Below are 19,993 nucleotides of genomic sequence, written 5' to 3'. Positions count from 1 at the left end.
TAAAGTTGGCTCCAGTTGCAATATAAAACATAATAAATAATAAATAAGAAATATAACTAATTAAACCTCGAGAAATTTACAATTATTTAAAATTCAGGTAACTGTTGTCCCATTCATTTGTCACATCATCTATGGATAGAGTAGAGCCCTCTATCTTTTGTGGTAGGGACACCATTGCCATGGGCAATAGTATATATCAAGCATCCCCTAGCCTGTGTGGTTGGAACGATGAGGTCATGGTAGCCGCTTCGTATAAGTTGTCTGCTGTAATACCATTGTTATGGTAATGGCGTACTATAACCATTCTTCCACCATGTTGTTGTCAATCCATGAGGTCTTCCACTGCAGCATTATCTTTGCACAGCATGCATTGTTGTGATGTGTTCACTAGTCCATAATACATATACAGTAGAAGAATATACTTAATTTTACAGGCTTTAAAATGGGCAAGGAGAGGAGAAGGAGTTACATGTCTCCATGTCATACCATCTCAGTTTAGTCTTTACAGAATCATTATGACACAATTTTTATGAATAATACTTATGTACATGAATGTGTGTTTCACAATCTTAGAGCTAATTGATATCAATGGGATAGGTCCTATACCTATCCTATGACTCTTCTTAAAGGCTTCAATGGCATGTGTATTATTTCAGTCACATAGGATACTCCACTGTTTCAGAGACCTCCAATGACCTTATGTTAGAAAAGGATTAAGTTCTTCAGTGTTCCTGCTGTAGAACCTAATGCAGAATGTGGAGCTTTTTTTCAGTTCTGCTCTCTTTTATTTCTTTTTTTTGTAATTTTTTGCACCCATGCAATGAGGTAAATAGAAACTGTGTTTTAATTTTCTTTGGTGAAACAATTAAAGAAGACTGATTCAGTATTGCAGTCTTTTGTTAAACTCTGTTCTACACCTATATAAATTTCTGTCATATCAGTGAATATCATTTCTGTACTCTTCACTACCCATTTTTCCACTAGATGCAGCACCACAAGTATATTATGAACTTTTTTGTAAGAGTGCTTGACTTGAATGCAACAGCAGTTTACTGTTACAAAGTTTCTTTTATTACCATTATTATCTTCACAATAAATGAAATGCAAGCTCAGTAAGTTTATAAATGAGCAATTTACTGCACAAAAAATGTGGCATGAGAACCACTTACTGAATCTGACTCTGACTGGTGGATGATGCATAGACACATTTAACAGTGCAGAGATGCCACTAACTCTTGAGCTTCCTATTTTTACTCAGCGAAAGTATTGATTAAAAGAGTTTGTCACTCATGCAACAACATAAAACAGCAATGTTAATTTTCCTAAACAAAACAAAAAAAATACAAAATGACATCAAATGAAAGTGAAGCCATAGATGATTAGTTCACCCCAAATGATCAAAATCATCTAACAAGTATTCAGGACATCATTTTTTTTTCATTTTCTTGTTAGCCCAGTTTATGCTGAGGAAACCTGTTTCAACCTGTTGTCCTAGATCTTCAGACGGATCTTCATCCTCTGGAGGATTTTAATGTAGGTATTAATCTGAAACCCTTGTTTCTCACATGCATAGGGTATGCTTTTCCATTTAAACATTTTCTGTATTTCTTTTCAGTTATTAGTCACATTGCTAGTTCTTCCATTATGAGGTCATTTCTGATTATATCTTACTCACTGCAAACTCTTACTTACATACGAATATCCATTTCAGACCTTTGATTCTTGGAGTCCAGGAATCTGACACTCAAGATACATGGTACTTATCACTGGAATTTGCCTTGAAACCTATCAGCTTGAGTGTAATCTTGCCACTTATTTCATGACCTTCTCCTGTTATCTGCAGTAAACATTTCAGCACAGAAATAGTAAGTGACAGCTGTGGTGAAGCTTCATGTATGAAACAACAGTAAGAAGTGTTACTGTCTCAATAATACATCAGTGAAGTAAAATGCTGATTTACTTGGTGTATTTTGTTGTGGTTATTGTGTTTCTGCTTCTTTTACATGAAGTTGTACCATACAAATTCAATACTCTTAGGACTCACATATTAATTGATAAAATTCCTGGACCTAAAGGCATTCCAATTTTAGGAAATGCATTACAGTTCAATGTTCCAACAGAAGGTGAGTTAAAAACAATAATCTGTGACTGTAAAATGATAAATATAGAAGCTTAATTGTCATTTGGACATTGTACTGGAGGACATTAACAAACGTGTGCATTGCTGCTTACTAGTAAGCTAATAGCCTATGGTGAAAGTAGATATATCTGATTTTTAACATATTTCAGTGTTTCTATGAGTTTGCACTAAATTTATTTAATTTGTAAAGCTGTTATTTGGATGTATTGAATGATAACATTTTACTTTACCTGAAGTGTGGATCTGGTTTAATTCATGATTACAATTATAAATTAAATATAGAACATTTTCAAGTTTGTTGTTTTGCTTTAAATTTTAGATCAGATAATAATTTATTGCAGATACAAACATGTACATGAGTCATACAACATTATATCATTTCTGACTGATATTTTCAATAATTAGAAAATTTGCTCTTGTTTCTTAACTTTACCTCAGTATAAATGACTATCAATAATGATTAGTATATAACTAGGACAAATGTGGAAAATTGCAAGTATATCTATTATTTTGTGAAGAATGCGGAGTGAGTCTTTATCACAATAAAACAACTTTTGGAAAAAAGTTAGACACAGGGTATGAAATAGATCAGTTTGCAGGAGCACATTGTCTTGTGTAGGGTTTGTGTATTAGCAAAAGACATAGTTTAAAACTATTTTAAGTACTGAGGCAAATACCTTACAGCTATCAGTTCACCCAACAATATCTTGAGGAAGTAATTTTCCCAAACAACTGATCTTGTAATGATCACTGAAATGTAGAGCATTTTACCCCCTATTCATAATGGATAAGAAAAAGGAAGTTATGAGTAAGTTTAAAACTGACTTTGGATAGAAGATACTTGTATCCACAGTAGGGATGACCAGAATGTATTGACTGTGAGCAAAAAGATAACTGCTCTGAAATGATGTTGATTCCTTGACAAGTTTTTAGAGAAAAAATGAACCTTAACTGATTTAGCTAATGATAAATGTGAGTGTGAAATGAATATTTTTAGAAGGCCTATACCACCTGAACTTATTTAATCTGCCAGGTGCCTCATTCTATGCATATTTCTCAAAGTTCCCATATTTTCAACAAAGACTATCATGGAATATTTGTGTTCTGCCATATTACTATTTCTTGATTTTATTTCTTAATCATCCGTTATTACTTCTTGCATATCTATATAGATCATTTTGTTTCCAGAGGTCAGTATATATTCACTCACTGTTATCCTTCCCTTTTTTTAAATTCATATTTGCTTATATACATAAATATTATGCTTATATACATAAATATAGCTATTTCTTGTTCAATATAACACACTTCTCCCATTTGCTTTATTTTTTCTCATGTGTTAGGGCAGAAGATTCTAACTGACAGTACTGGTAATCATCAAATTTAGCCATAAAATTACTTCAGGTACAGAGATATTAATTTCTTAACTGTGGAAAAAATTCGATCAAAAATTCAGAATGTTAAATACAAACAACACATATTTTGGAGAATGAGATTCTATAGTTGAGTTGCTGTAATGAACATAATGGAAAAATGAAGTCAATACATGTTTGTATTATTTACACAGCCAAATCAAAGAATTGTTTCTGCCTGTACCATGAATTTACTTCGGTGTTTATTTAGCCTTATGTAGTTATCTTTATTCATCCAAGGATAATCTCACAGTGAATAGGATTTTTCAAGTTAATACAATGCCAATAAATAGGCCAAATATAATACACAATATACATAACATACTTTAAGAGGGTGGGGCAGATAGCCTACAGGGACAGGACAAAAAAGTTTTTCCATCTGATGTTCTCCCTTGTGAAATAAAAAGAAATGGATAAAGTGCTCAATCTTCTGGATTTATTATATGAAAGGCCTGAAAATATTTTGTGAAGAGACAAAAAGATATTGTAGAATGTATATAAATCTCTGGTTGTGATCTAAAGTTAAAATACTTCTAAACTGCACTGACATGTTATGAGAAATATTAGTTTCCAAGTCTTAAATATCAGACCTACTCTAAAACATCAGCTTAGAGTTTAAAAATTGGAAAAGACTTTGTTTATTTCCATAAAATGAGTACTACTGCAGCATGTTTAATACTGGTTCAGATGTAAGTTCACCTCTCGTAAGTTCACATCTGGCCCTTCTGTAACCTAATTACAAAAAAGTTAGGGATATATAAATGGATCTGTAATTAGTATGAAGCAAATAATTCAACTCCTAATCTTAAAAAAGTCATTCAGCTCATACTGCACATAAAAACAGTTCTTGCATTATTAACTTGCAAAAATAAATTCTAGTAAATGTTGCATATTCTCACTACCCGTTGTCTTATTTACTGAGAGTGTTGGATAATAAAATAAGTCAGTTTCAGATGAACTGTGATTTACAAAATGATGTTACAAATTAGAAGCATAACATACACCTGAGACTTAGCACCTTCATGTGAGTTTCAGACTGGAGTTCTGAATTCTGATCCACATTTTGTGATCAAGTTGCCACAGAGATGAGATGGAAGATTATGGCTGTCCATAATAACAATATAAAATAAAAGTTTTTCTTTTTAGCATTACCAATTAAATTGTCATAATATCTGTGTTCTGAAATTATGTGTACATGTTAATACTTACGAGATAATGTAGATAGTTAAATTAACATTCACATTAAAAGTTCTCAGGTATGTATTTTCCAGAAATTTGCAGCATGTTAACATTAACATCAAGACTGCTGCATTAAGTAAAAAGGACTTGAACAGTGTAAATGGAAAAGTAGCAATACATCCAAATTATCATATTTCTGGATGACTGAAATATTTATCTGAAATAGTTTCACTATACTTCTACATTCACAACACATAATATGTGTTAATGATAACATATGACACATGAGAAAAAAATGGTTGTTGGCTGATAGTGTGTCATAAAGTTGATAGTTACTGTTTTTGTTTGCTAATGTATGTGAATCATTTCACATACTTTGAGTGTAAGAATAACACACTAAAACAAGTGACACTTATCAGTGATAGGATGCCAGTTCATACCAGAAAGCTAGAATCCAAAAATAAATTAAAAGCAGAATTAAAAAGTTCTGCACAAACAATGTTGATCAATAACAGTTTTCTAATAATATTGCTACTAAACCAAAACTGAAAACATTATTTTCATGCTCTAACATTTCAGTTAATTTTCGTATCAAGAGGACAGCTGTTATCCAATGTAAAACCTTTGTGGAATCATTGTTGTGATTAAAAGGTCGTGGTTAGGGATGCGAAAATGAGGGCTTACAAAGGTCCAAATATGGCTTTATAATAACAGGAGCTGACATAGCAAGGTGGAGTCACTTTACTTGTTGTCATTCTACTCCTTAACATATTTTTTCCTTGTCTTTCGACTGATTTTACTCATATAAGTACTACACACTCATCAGCGAGAACATTATGACAAGAAAACTAACAGTCGGAATGTCCACCTTTGGCATGGATAACAGTAGCAACACTTCATGGTATGGAAACAATGAGGCCTAAGTAGGTCACTGGAGAGGATTGGCACCATATCTGCACACAAAAGTTACCTAATTCTTATAAATTTTGAGGAGGGGGCAATGAGCTCTGACACTACGTTCAATGATATTTCAGATGTATTTCATCAGGTTCAGAGCTGGCAAGTTGAGGGGCTAGCACACCAACTGAAACTCATCACTGTATTCCTTGAACCATACCAACACACTCTTGGCCTTGTGACATGTCGTCCTATCTTTCTGATAAATGCCACTGCCATCGGGAAACATTATCGTCATGAAGGGGTGTTCATGGTCTGCAACCAGTATACGATACTCCTTGGCAGTCATGGTGCCTTAAATGAGCTCCACTGGATGCATGGATGCACATGTGAATGTTCCGCACAATAGAGCCACCGCGAGCTTGTCTCTGTCCCACAGTAAAGTGTCAAGGAGATGTGTTCCTGGAAGATGATGGATTCATGCTCTCCCACTGGCATGATGAAGAAGTTATTAGGATTAATGTGACAATGCAATGTTCTGCCATTGCACAAGTGTCCAATGCTGATGGTCATGTGTTCATTTCAGTCGTAGCAGGTGATGTCATGTTATTAACATTAGCACATGTGTGGGTCATCAGCTGCAGAGGCCCATCATTAGAAGTTTACTATGCACTGTTTGTTCAGGTATACTTGTACTCTGCCCATCACTAAAATCTGATATTAGTTCTACAACAGTTCACTGCCATTCCTGTTTTACCAGTCTGCCGAGCCTTCAAAGTATGAAACCCATAATGAGGGATGGCTGCAGAACCCCATGATGTCTGTTTGTGGCTTCACTTTAGTTTAACCAAGTGTTGAAGACACTCACCACAGCAGCTGTCAAACACCCAACAAGTCATGCAGTTTCTGAAACGCTCCTGCCAAGCCTCCCAAAAATCACAGTCTGCCCTTGGTCAAACTTAAGATAGATTGTGCACCTTACCAATTCCACACACGGACAGTATGCTCACTGATACTACATGTGATGGTCACAACATTCTAGCTGATCAGTGTATATATTCAGTGTACAGATGATTTCTAGAATATTATTCATGCAGTATATTTTGTAATGTTGTTGTCCTCAGCACAATTGATAATTTGTTGATGCCAATGACCTTATTAATATTCCATAAACAATTTCCTCTGAGATAAATCATTATTTGTAGTTACCTCATTAGCATATAATTATCAGAACAGTGTTAGCTAATAAAAGTTTCTTCACAAAAGGACTTAACTTAGTGCATAATCCCAATTTTGAACTTTCCAGTAACCAATTAAATTTTTTCAAAAACTCATTGTTCTAGGAGGTATTCTTAATTAAAGTTTGGCCACACCCATAATTATCTTTGCCAGTTGAGCTCTTAAACTCATTTGATTCCATGGTTATATGAGACACAGGCAAATGAAAACCAACCACAACAGGACCATGAACTGGTTCCATTCAAAAGTATTCACCTCACACATTAAGACACTTCTCCTATTGACATGTGAGATAATCAGTTCCTGTTTTATAGAATTCAGTCAGCCACTGACATGTCCACAACCGCACCTACTCTTGCGCTTCCTCATATGACTGAAATAGATATCCACACATGAAAATCACGCCATGAAAGATTTGGGCCACATGGAGTCTGTTACCAACTGAATAGCATAGCCTTCATGTGATCAGAAGGGTAGGCATTATCATGTAACAGGCTGATTCCACCTGACTGCGTTCCTGGGCATCTTCACTGTATGACAGTTTCTGCAACGTGTCTTCAGAGACTGCACATTGATTGTGGTTCCATGCCTGAGGGACACAATGAGCAGAGAGCCTCAGCAGTCAAAGAAGGAGGTCATGATCCTGCCTGTCCTCACACTACCAATTTGCAAAGGCTACTCTTCAGTGGTTTGGTTGAAAACATTGCAGCATCCTCCATAAAGGGTGGATCTTTCACTACCTAACTTTAATAAATTTTGCAACATGAAGAAAGATGTGTGGACATCAGTTTCTGTCAGACAAGGAAGTACAAGATGGTTCAAATGGCTCTAAGCACTGTTAGACTTAACATCTGAGGTCATCAGTCCCCTTGACTTACAACTACTTAAACCTAATTAACCATAGGACAGCACACACATCCATGCCCAAGGCAGGATTCAAACCTGTGACCGTAGCAGCAGTGTGGTTCTAGACTGAAACACCTAGAACTGCTCGGCCACAGTGGCTGGCAAAGTACAAGAGTGGGTGGATCCGTCAGTGGCTGATCCTATTAAATGGGAATTGACTGTCATGTCTCCCAGTGGAATAAATGTCTTAAAGCATATGATAATTACTTTTGAATGGAACCATTCCAAGGTCCCATTGTGGCAGGTGTTTGGTTTTCATTTGACTGAACCTTATACTTTTGTTGGCCTAATTTTTCTTAACCTGGGTGTGTCTTTGGATATTCAATTAAACCACTAATTAAAAAATGAATTATACTAGAAAAATTATGAACATGGGAATTTTACACTTAAGTCAATAATGCATCATGGAGGCACACAGTATGTCATTCAAATAGTACTTAAAACTTTAATATTTTTCTTTTCATCTAGCACAGAGTCAAACCAAATTATTTCTTGGAATCAATAGATCAACAATACTGCTAAATATTTGTCTTGTAGTAAACATTTTATTTTAATCATTAAATCCACAGAATATCATTATGCCAGTCGTTGTACACCCCACACCAATCAACATCTTCAGTCCAGAATTAGCTAGTACAGTGTTAACACTTGTAGGGAAATATAGGTCCCACAGTCATCAAGTTAACATCATTCAGTAATTTATGTTTGATTAATTTCTTTGAGTCAGTCTGTGAGTAACTTTCTTGCTGTTGGCCAAAATATTTGTATTTTATTGGAAGTGTCTACCTGTGATTGACATTCTATGCGAGATCTGATACTGTTCCTTGAGTGGTCATGTGTGATAAAAATGTGGAAAATCATTCAAGTTAAATAAATACTGTGTTGCATCCATTACTTAAAAGCACATTAATGTGACCACTTGTCACCATGGACATCCAGGAATAGAGTCAATGAGTTTCTGAAAGGTACCAATAGGGATGTAGAGCCATCTGCTCTAGTGCCATGGCCAGATGCACTAGGTTGGAGATCCGTGGCCCAAACAGCCCCATCAAAGTGGTCCCATAGATTTTTGACTGAGTTTTAATCCAGGGAGTTTGGTGCCCAGGGGAGGATGGTAAATTCGTTCTGGAGGTCTTTGAACCATGCACGTGCACTGTGTATGTAGGAGTATACGATAACAAATTCAGACCAAATGAAACACAACATCACAGTGAAAGGTTCTTAAAAAGTTGCACCAATACACAATGCTTTCCCCACTGGTGGCAATGCAGGTGTGTATTCTCACATGAAAATGGTCACAAAGGTACTGAATGGCATCCTGAGGTAGACTGTCCCTAGCTACTTGTGTCTTTGTTGCAGTTCACCAATGAGTCTTATAGGCCCTGTAGAATGAATAAGTTTCCACTTCATCATGTCCCATTTGTGTTCAGTTGGTGAGAGATCTGGCAATCTTGGTGGCCATGGCATATTGTGTCACAGCAGCCACTGAATTTTCCTATTGAAATCCATGTCACTTTCCTGTTATACCAATGGCAGTAGCACAGGAATAAAAGCCTGTGCAATGTAATGGGCAATGGTTACTTTACCTTGTAGTAACAACAAATGTGACTGTGAATTGCAACTGATAGCTCCCTAGACTGAGGCCTAGGACTGGACCTGGATGTCGTGGACAAATGCTCTCAGGAATAGGCAGCTCACCAGGTCTTCCCTAAACACACCCACATACAGACAGAAGACAACTGAGCATCACTCCACTCTCCAGTCACCTCTTTCACAGCACCAAAGTAGCCATTCTTGATGGTGTCATTGTGCCAGTGGTAGCCTGGCCAGTGGCACAAATGATCTTAATCAGTGGTGGCTAGTGAGTATACATTCTGGGTGTCCACAAACTTTTAGCGTCTGCTGTAGAACAGTTACACTTATCAGCAAGTTAATACAACTACAGCCACTGCCAATAATAATAACAACAGAAATAATAATAATAATAATAATAATAATAATAATAGTAGTAAGAGGCATAGCTTATCTGACAAAAGATATTATTGTTTTTGTGGAATTTTGTTGTTTCATACATAATTAAGCACAGTTTAGGGCAATCACAAAATAATGTGTAAGCTTTCACAACTCTCCATTTTGCATTTTTGAGTAACTGGAAGTTTTCATGCTTTTCCATTTTTTTGGATAAATGTACAACATCCCTAACAGATAGATGTATTAGTTCACGAATTTGCTTCCAGGCTCAAAATAAAACATTCTTGTGCTGCACCCACACAACAACTGATGCTAATTGTATACTTTCTTGTTAAATATTCACTTATAGACATGCTTATTTAATTTCATTACTCTCTCAATCAAATCAATCAAAGGATCTGTTCTCAGAGGCCCTAGTTCATGTGTGGCAAACTTTTCCTGGTAATTCACTTTTTTGTTCCCAGAATGAGAGTTTCGCTCTGCAACAGAGTTTGCACTGAAATGAAACTTCCTAGCAGATTAAAGCTGTGTACCAAACTGAGAGTTGAACTCACAGGTTTACTTTCCTGTTAGCATGTAAAATAGATTCAATGTAGTTCATGTTTACACTGCTGATTCCCACACAGTAAATAACCAACTCCAAAACAACATGCTGTTTGTGGAAATGATTAAACTCAAGCAGTAATGTCTACCAACATGGTAACTTGACTAGAATACAAATGAGGCAATGAAATCCATAAGTGCCTAAAGGACACAGCCACTGATACCACATTTAAGTGAATATCAGAGAAACCACTGATATAGCTTTTTGTGAATTTTCATGTATACAGTGTGGGCCTATAGCACAGATAAACCTGACTCACCATAAGATCAACAGATTTCAGAAGCATAAATAAATGCTATAGTCTCACAATTGACAGTGATGTGCTTTAGGACATTATGATTCTCAGCTCCTCTAATGAATTACTGTATGATAAAATCCATAACTTGCAGCCGGGATGAGGTTCTCCTCACTGGCCTCCGCATTGGGGACAGCCCCTTGAAGCATGGTTTTTTACTCCGGTGAGAGGACCCCCCAATCTGCAGCGCTTGTGGTGTCCAGATTACTGCCCACCACATTTTACTTGACTGTATTTTATTCTTTGACCAGAGGGCAGTGGTTTCCTTGCCACAGGATTTACCCTCTATTTTGCAAGATGACGCAATGACCGTTGTTAAGGTCTTACGGTTTTGTATCCTGTCCAATTTGTTGCCTCGGATTTTAGGGAGAGGATTTTAATGTGCTGCTGGGTGACTGGCTCACCCAGGTTTTAGGTAAGAGGTCTGCCAGTCATCATTACCTACTTGCTTCACTTCGATTTCTGTTCTCTTTTCCTTGTGTTTCTTTTCCTTTTTTAGTGTGTTTCTTCTCCTCTTGTTTTGCCTCTGTATGTGAAGATTTGGAACTGTGTCAGGTCTGTGTCTTTTAACCATTCTCCTTGTTCACTGTCCGTCTTCATCCCTTCACCGCATGTGTTCCCATTTCTATGCGTTTGGGCACTGATGACCACACTGTTTAGTGCCCGAAAACCTCAAACAACACACACACACAATATACTATAACTTATTCAGAAACCCGCAAAGTGGATTTACTGTCAGTACAACTATATTGTATACTGATGTCTAATATAATTTTGCTACAATATATAGTAAGTGGATTAGTATATGTGAAGAGTGTGCTATCATGTAGCAGGATTTATGCCAAGCAAATGGTGATAAAAGTCTGCCACAGTGTGCTACCACCTGGTGACACTGACATAAACTTCTAGTTGAGTGGCAAGAGCTAGCTGTGCACATTATCAACTGTGCACATTGTTTATGAAATCCGTATATATTTGGCTCATAAGGCAATTATGTCACGTGAGCTGCACATGCACAGAAGCTCCTCAAAAGCTGCACAACTGAAGGTGTAGCCACAGCCCTAATGTCAAGTTCCACAGAGTCAAGAGAAGCAGTACTGCAGTAGATCTAAGCACTGTATCTTTCAGATTGTGGTATCTTTGTTACATTTAACAGCATTCAAAGAGAAATAACCAATAAATCTGTAAGGTGTCAAAAGTTATGGTGTTCATGAGCCCTAGTGCTCTTACACAGCAGCTGTCACTGATCTTAATCCTGCTGCAAAGAGATATTTCCCAATGATCCCTGATGATGCAGCAGGTGCAACATGTGCCTGGATTTCATCCCTGCATGATGTTTGGTAGGCCACCATTGCCTGCACAACGCATTGATCTTGATGTGTGTCTGTGTTATGCAGGCATGTAGAAGCTGGTCCACAGGTGTGGGAATGTTCCATAAATCACTGCTGAAAGCAGAGACACTCCACCAACTCAGTGTGCCCAACATGTGTAGCAGTCCATGTGTATATACATCCAGCTTCCTACAGGCCCTCAATGTGACTTCTGTAAAATCGCTGAAGCTATTCAACAAGAGAACATACTCATTGGTGATGTATGTTTGTATCCTAGAATGAATGTTACAAACACTGTTCACGTCTAAGCTCAGCTCAGGTACTGCCTATAGAGTCAAAACAGAGGGTGCAAAGAAGGCCTTCTTAGTGGCATCTGATCACTGATGAGGTGACAAATGACTCACTAAAACTACAACCAGTCAGTATGCACATATTGTAATCTTGTACCTCTGAACATAGTCCTTGGGGCTGCTGTATTTTTCTCCGACAGTGTATATAAATATGTATTACCATGTATTATATCACTTGGTATTATTTTGTGTGTATTGTTTTACATACATTTATGTGTGTTTAATTTTCTTGTAATGATTCCACTATGATTCCATGTAAAATTTAGTTGCTCATTTTGACAACATTCATACAATGTTCACTGTCTACAGATGGAAAAATAAATAAATAAATAAAACAAAATAAAATGTATTTTCCCACATTCATTACCTTATACCTGTAAAATAGACACAAAACTTGTAATTTTATAATGAACAAATAAGTGAGCTGTTCATCATGATTTTTTGTTCAAAGATAGTTGTCAGAAGGGGTCCATGATATTTCATTCAGTTAAGCCATAGCCAATCCTTCCTTCCAAGTTTATCATGTGGATGTAGTGGTACCATTATTACGATTACACTATTGTAACAAATATCTCCCTTGACTCCTGTAATCCATCTAATATTGCTCTTACTATTCTGTAGATTCTCTATTATTCTGCTGGTGATCCTGTTTCATAGTGTGATTAGATGCCTAAAGACTGGAATTTCTTTCTAGCTGTAGTCATTACCAGTTCCATTTCCTTGTAGACTGTTTCATTAGAAGCTGATGCAAGCATATAGAAGCTGGTCCATAAGTGTGGGAATATTCCATAGATCACTGTTGAAAGCAGAGACACTCCGCCAACACAGTGTGCCCAACATGTATAGCAGTCCCTCTGTATATCAATCCAGCTTCCTACAGGCCCACAATGCAACCTCATTAAAATGGCTGAAGTTATTCAACAAGAACATACTTATTGGTGATGCATTTTTCTTGGTATTTTTTGTTTATTCATGTTCTGTTATCCTCATTTCCATATTGAATATCCTGATTACATATACAGAATTAGTTGTTTCAAAAACTTTTTTCCACATGGGATTATCATTGACCTTATATATTATGATTCCTTGTAAATACTTAAATTTGTCCACAATTTTGATTTCCTATTCATCTGTTGTGATCTTGTGTATGAGTGGTGTGTCAGTGTGTTGAAGGATTCTTGAAGACCAGATTTCTGTGATGTTTCCTATAAAGGAAGGTATGAAAGTAAAGGACATTCATGCTGATTTCCAGAATACACTGGGGGACTCTGCTCCTTCATGTTAAACTGTTTCCAAGTGGACAAATGAATTTAAATTTGGTTGGGAGAGATTATATGATGATCTGTGCAGTGATCAGCCAAGATGTGTCACTACTCCAGAAATCATTGCAAAAGTGAACAAAACGGATATGGAGGATTGATGACTGAAAGTGTATGAAATTGCTCACACTTGCCAGATGTGATCTGAAAGGGAATATCATATTTTAACTGAAGAATTAGAAATGAAAAAAAAATATCTACAAGATGGGTGCTACAACTCTTTATGCTGGATCAAAAATGCATGAGAATGGACATATTGGAACAATGTTTGGCCTGTTTTAGGAGAAATGAACAAGATTTTTTGTGCCAGTTTGTGACCACAGGAGAAACATGGGTGCGCTTCCATACCCCAGAGACAAAACAACAGTGAAAGCAGTGGAAACATGCTGATTCTCCACCATCAAAGAAAGCAAAGACAATTCCTATGGCGGGAAAGGTCATGGCATCAGTGTTCTGGAATGTGAATGGGATTTTGCTTGTAGATTATCTCTCCACTGGGCAAATAATTACTGGAGAATACTATGCTAACCTCCTTGACAAATTGCAACAAAGGATACATGTGATGGAAAAATTACACAAACTAAGGTATGAACTGTTGCCATGCCTCCCTTATTCACCTGATATGGCTCCATCGGACTTCCATCTCTCCCCAAATCCAAAAACGAAGATTCACTTAAAATGAAGAATTGATAGCTGGAGTTGACAACTATTTTGCAGGCATGGAGGAAACTCATTTTCGAGATGAGATCAAGGTACTGGAATATCATTGAACCAAATGCATTAATATACCAGAAGACTACATTGAAAAATAAAGAAGTTTCAGTGATGTAAGAACTTTTTTTATATTCCGTTCCGAGAACGTTTCAAACCACCTTTGTATATTCAAAAACACAGTTGGGCGGCAGTGTCAAACCTGCTTTATGCAGAATGCCTCAGAGAAATCTCCTCTGGACTTTACTTCAGATTTGGTTGGGGTCAGTTCTATCAATTTCACAGATTCTGGGTGTAAGATTTTATTGTATGGAAGGTTACAGACACATTCATATGCATTCTTGAAATATACAAAGATTACTGCCAGTGTCTTGTTTTGTTTCCTGTGATATTCCATGACTAATTTTAAAGTAATGATATGTTCTGTGCAGCTTCACTGGCATCTGATGTCTCCCTTGTATTCACCTACTTCTTCCTCTTCTCATTGTTTAATCTTGCCATATAGAATCTTGTAAGTGCTGTCCAGGAGGAGTTTACTTCTGAAGTTATCTTGAGTCCTGTTTTCATCTTTCCTGTAGATTGATAGATTATAGCTATGGTTCAGTCATTGGGGAATTTTTCTGCTATCCAAATTTTAGATAGACTAAGGTGTAGGGAATGAACACAGTAGTCTAACTGGTAGGGCACTTGAATTTGGGCCTGGAGGTTCTGAGTTCATTCCTGTCTCTGGGGTGTGGGATTTTTCCTCATTGCAGTCCTTCAATGATGGCTTCAAGTTCACTCAGCCAGCTATCAAATGATTACTGGTGATCTTTCCTGGGCATGAGAGGTTGCTAGGCTCACCACTTACTCCCTCCTAGTTCCATGATGAGGAAAGGCTGTACTCTAACTACAGTCAGGCCAATAGCCCAGTCCTGTGCTTGTGCTACATATTTGGCATTTTCCTTGTTACTACTTCTATTTTCCTCTCTTTGTTCCTCAATAGGGCAGTTGAATTTTTGTAGTTCTTGTGTGTAGATATTGTAATTGCCTCTGTGATTGGTTTTGTGGTAGTTTTTTTCTACTGATCTGATGAGATCTTTCTGACATTGCCTCTTGATTTTCTTGATAATTTGGATGAATTTTTTTGATTTTTTTGAGGCCAATGCCATTTTCTTCCATTTTACTCAGTTTGAAATTTCAACCCTGTCTAATGCCTCTCCTCAAGAATTTTGTCATATTATGAAGTCCACCCTACATGTCTTTTCCAAGGGTTCAATGTGCCTAAAGTTTCAGCTTGTTATTTCACAAATGATTTTAATGAAGAATGAAAACATGGTCCAGTCACACTACTAGCTGATGTCAACCATTCATCATTTTCAAACACTTGTCCCAAGCCTCAAGCTTCACACCATATTTGATTAAACAGCCAGTCCATATGTAATGGCAAACATCATTGACATGAGAGTGTGCAGCACAAATACGATCCCTATCAACATGGATGAGTTACAACTGAATGTAGAGTAGCAGGCTAATGCATTACACATAAATAGCAGCAAGACAGAAAATATTCTATTTAATTTAAATGCCCCAAAACTTGAAAACAAATCAGTGAAACTTCTTGGAGTCAATATTGATCAAAGTCTTATCTGTGAGCACATACAGATAAATTATACTTCAGACTCACAAATGTGATATATCTGCTGCATAAACTGAGAGACCATGTTAGTGAAACTTCTCTACTATATGTATACTTCACTTTTTCCCATCTGATAAATAGAATTTTGCTATGGGGAAATTCAGCCTGATCTAAGACTGTATTTAAGTAGCAGAAATGGGCTATCAGTTGGGTTGTGAGACTCACACCATGACAGTCATATAGACATTACTTCAAGGTAATGAATACCATTTTCTTACATTAAATGATAAATTAGCTCTGGTTGATATGTTCTCTGATCTATCTAAAGCATTTGACTGTGTGAATCACAGTATTCGCCTAGATAAATTGAAGTGTTATGGGACTGATGATATAGCCAACCAATGGATAATGCCGTATCTAACCAAAAGAATGCAGAAAGATGTACATAGCAATTCAACCAGTATAGTTTGTGTATGTAATTTTGATGGGAGACAAATAATGTACAGGTTTCCCCAAGGCCCAGTCTTAGCTCCACTATTGTTCTTCATATATGTAAATGATCTTCTAATATACAACAAGCGGAATGAGTTCTTTTTGTAGATGACAAGAGTATTGTAATCAACCTAAGCATACATACAGAAACAGAAGAAATGGCAAATAATATTCTTCAGAGTCTCATTGACTGGTTTTCTGCAAATGGCATCACCGTCATTTATGAAAAGACATAACATATTCTGTTCTGCACATATACGGGTACTACACCAATGATAAGTGTAAGACATGATGAGGAAATAATAAATAGGTTGGTAGCTTCTAAACTGTTAGGTGTTCATATTGATTAGAATTTAAACTGGAAAAAGAATATTTTCGAAACTCCTAAAACAACTTAGTCCAGCCGCATTTGCATCATTGGGTAGAGGCAAATCAGTAAGCTGACACATTTTGCATATTTTCATTTAATAATGTCATATGGTCTTCATTGTCCGAAAACATACTATAAGAATAATATGTGCCATTCACTCACAATGATCTTGTAGACATCTGTTTAAGGAGGTGGGAATTTTTACTGCTGCTTGATAGTATATTTATTCCTCCATAAAGTTAGTTGTAAATAATCCACTGCAGTTTGCAAGGAACATCAGTGACATAATTACATCAGAAGGAAAAATGACATTTGTTACTCCTCATAAAGGTTGTCTTCAGCACAAAAAGGGGTGTACAATGCTGCAACTAAAATGTTTGAACATTTAGCAGTTTCACTGACAGCAAACTAAAATCTTAAAACAAACTGAAAAATTTTATCCATGACAACTGCTTCTATTCTGTAAAATAATTTCTGTTATTGTAATGTGTAAAAGATGGTGGGTAGAAATTGATAACTCACATCTGTATTGTTAAACAAAATAAAATAAAAAACCTTATAAATGTTCAGCATGCAGCCATATTTACAAATTAATTTGCAATGTGAATGTAAAATGACTCATTTGACATCATTACAATTTATTGCACAAAATGATTCATGTAAGAATACCATAATGTAGTAACTACATATATATATATACAAGTTTTATATATGGACTCTGACTGCATGTAAACATATTTAAAGGTAATAAACATTGTGTTCTATTCTATAAATATTCTGTTCTGTTCAGTAAGTTATTTGCTGGTGTTGATCATTACATTATTTATAACAGCCTCTCTCAACAAAATCAATGAGTACATGAATAAAGGGTCTGCAGTTCAAAAAGCAGGAATTATGGCTTTTGCTGATCTGATACTATCATGACCTTATTTGAAACATTTTGTTAACTGATTATAGGATTTAGAATAAGATATCTTAAAGTATTTTTTCACAAGAAAAAAGAAAAAAATTTCTTCTTTAGAAATGTTAGCATTATACCTAGATGGATTTCATGGACATTAATCTCTCTGTGGGGTGCAAGCAGTGCAGATCATTTAGTTATTTATTCATTCATCCATGGACAATCCCTAAATGAAAAAAAGGGTTAGCATTATAGCTGTATTATACATAAACACAGAATATGTAAATCTCTTTGTCAGGATAGAACAGGTGGTCGTCTGTGGCCTCACTGAAGGAACTATCATGGCATTTGAAACTCCATCCTCTTGAATATAAAGTCAGTATCTTAGCAAATGTATTGTCTTATTCGACTGATTTCCACTGTGCTACTTTCTCTCAATTGTTCACAATTTGCACCAAAAACATAGTTTTTGACTGTATTACTACACACAGTATATTTGCTCACTGGTGACTCCAGGACCATTAATTAACATGCATGGCTCAAATCTTCTCTTCACTCCATCTAAAACTGAGTCAGCATCCGACTTGGTAAGTGAGATGTTGAGCTCAGGAGAATGACAGGACATTACTGTCATGCACTATAGATCTTGGCATCTTTGCTTATCAAAACATTGAATTGAATGAAATTTTATTGTCGTTTAGCTATTACAGCAATTTGACAAAGTCAAGTTACATAAATACAAGTTATACAGCATATATACATGAGTTGAAGATCAATATGTCACTATTGGTTTTCCATATAATACAATACTTAAAAACAAATAATATGAAAAGCATTGCATTATAAATTACTCAGTTAAAGAAATTATGCTGAACTCACCAAACTGGCACCACTATGATATTTTACAGTCATAAAATTCCTGAAGTGAGTAGCAAGGATTTGCAGCTAATCAACTGAATAACTTGTCTTTAAATAAATCAAATGGAGCTTATACCCATTCAAGTGGCAGTTTGTTAAACATCTTCATACCCACCACTTCGTAGCTGTTCAGTGACTTGGATAATCTGTAGTAAGGTATATCAAGATGGCTACTATTTCTGGTCCCATGAGAGTCTACATATCTTCTATGCTGGTATTCTGATAAGTTGCTCTCTATATGCAGTAGGGTAGTGTAAATATACATGTTTATAGTGTAAATATACATGTTTATAACAGTTAATATATAAGTTGATAAACAGTTGTTTGCAGTGGGCCAGTTTATCACTGTTTGTTATAATTTGAATTACTTTCTTCTGAAGTATCAAAATGTCCTGAAGGTGTGAGCTATAGTCCCATATTAAAAGCCCATAAGACATAATGCTTTGAAAAAAAGCAAAGTAGGCCGGTCTTACATAGGCTGCAGGTACATGTTTTTTTTAAATTCCTTAACAAATACAGCACTCTAGATAGCCTTGCACTAATGTATTTAATATGTGGCTCCCAAGTCAATTTACTGTCTATAACAATACCTAAGAACTTAACACTATCCATGAAGTCTGCTACTGGCAGATCTCTTAAACTAAATACAATCTTTAGAATTTTAATCTCATTAAGCAGGAACCATTAGCTCGAAACCAGACTGATGCTTGTGATTGTATACTATAATGTGACAGGGTGTTATAATTGTCCCCTTTTATTATTAAGCGCTACTTTGAGCCCTCTAAGTGATCTTTAATTGTGTAGCACATGTTACTGATGAAGATTACAGTGAAGCACCAAAGAAACTGGTAAAGGCATACACATTCCAACACAGAGATATGTAAACAGGTAGAATATGGTGCTGTGGTCAGCAATGCCTATACAAGACAACAAGTGCCTGGCACAGTTGTTAGATCAGTTACTTCTACTACATTGGCAGGTTATCAAGATTTAGGTGAGTCTGAATGTGGTGTTATAGTTGGCACATGAGTGATGAGACATTGCACCTCCAACATAGCGATGAAGTAGGGATTTTCCCATACAACCATTTCACGAGTGTACTGTGAATATCAGGAATCCAGTAAAATGTCAAATCTCTGACATTGCTGCAGCCAGAAAAATATCTTGCAAGAATGGGACCAACAACGACTGAAGAGAATTGTTCAGTGTGACAGAAGTGCAACCCTTGTGCAAATTGCTGCAGATTTCAGTGCTGGGCCATCAAAAAGTGTCAGCGTGTGAACCATTCAACAAAACATCATCAATATAGGCTTTTGGAGCTGAAGGTCCACTCGTGTACC

The 19,993-nt window shown here is 36.2% G+C and overlaps 1 protein-coding gene across 1 annotated transcript in view; it reads left to right on the top strand.

The window, feature by feature from the left end:
• The first annotated feature begins 1,811 nt into the window (after window positions 1–1,811).
• LOC126298352 (cytochrome P450 4c3-like) overlaps window positions 1,812–19,993 on the top strand; it is a 163,571-nt gene continuing 145,389 nt past the window's right edge. Inside the window, exon 1 of the mRNA XM_049989648.1 lies at window positions 1,812–2,123. Within this exon, the coding sequence (XP_049845605.1) occupies window positions 1,949–2,123 (175 nt within the window). The 5' untranslated portion in view covers window positions 1,812–1,948. The remainder of the gene's footprint in view (window positions 2,124–19,993) is intronic.

This window comes from Schistocerca gregaria, chromosome X, assembly GCF_023897955.1.
Source record: "Schistocerca gregaria isolate iqSchGreg1 chromosome X, iqSchGreg1.2, whole genome shotgun sequence".
NCBI classification, from domain to species: domain Eukaryota; kingdom Metazoa; phylum Arthropoda; class Insecta; order Orthoptera; family Acrididae; genus Schistocerca; species Schistocerca gregaria.
The sequence above is the reverse complement of the archived record's forward strand: the minus strand, read 5'-3'. Positions and strand labels throughout refer to the sequence as shown.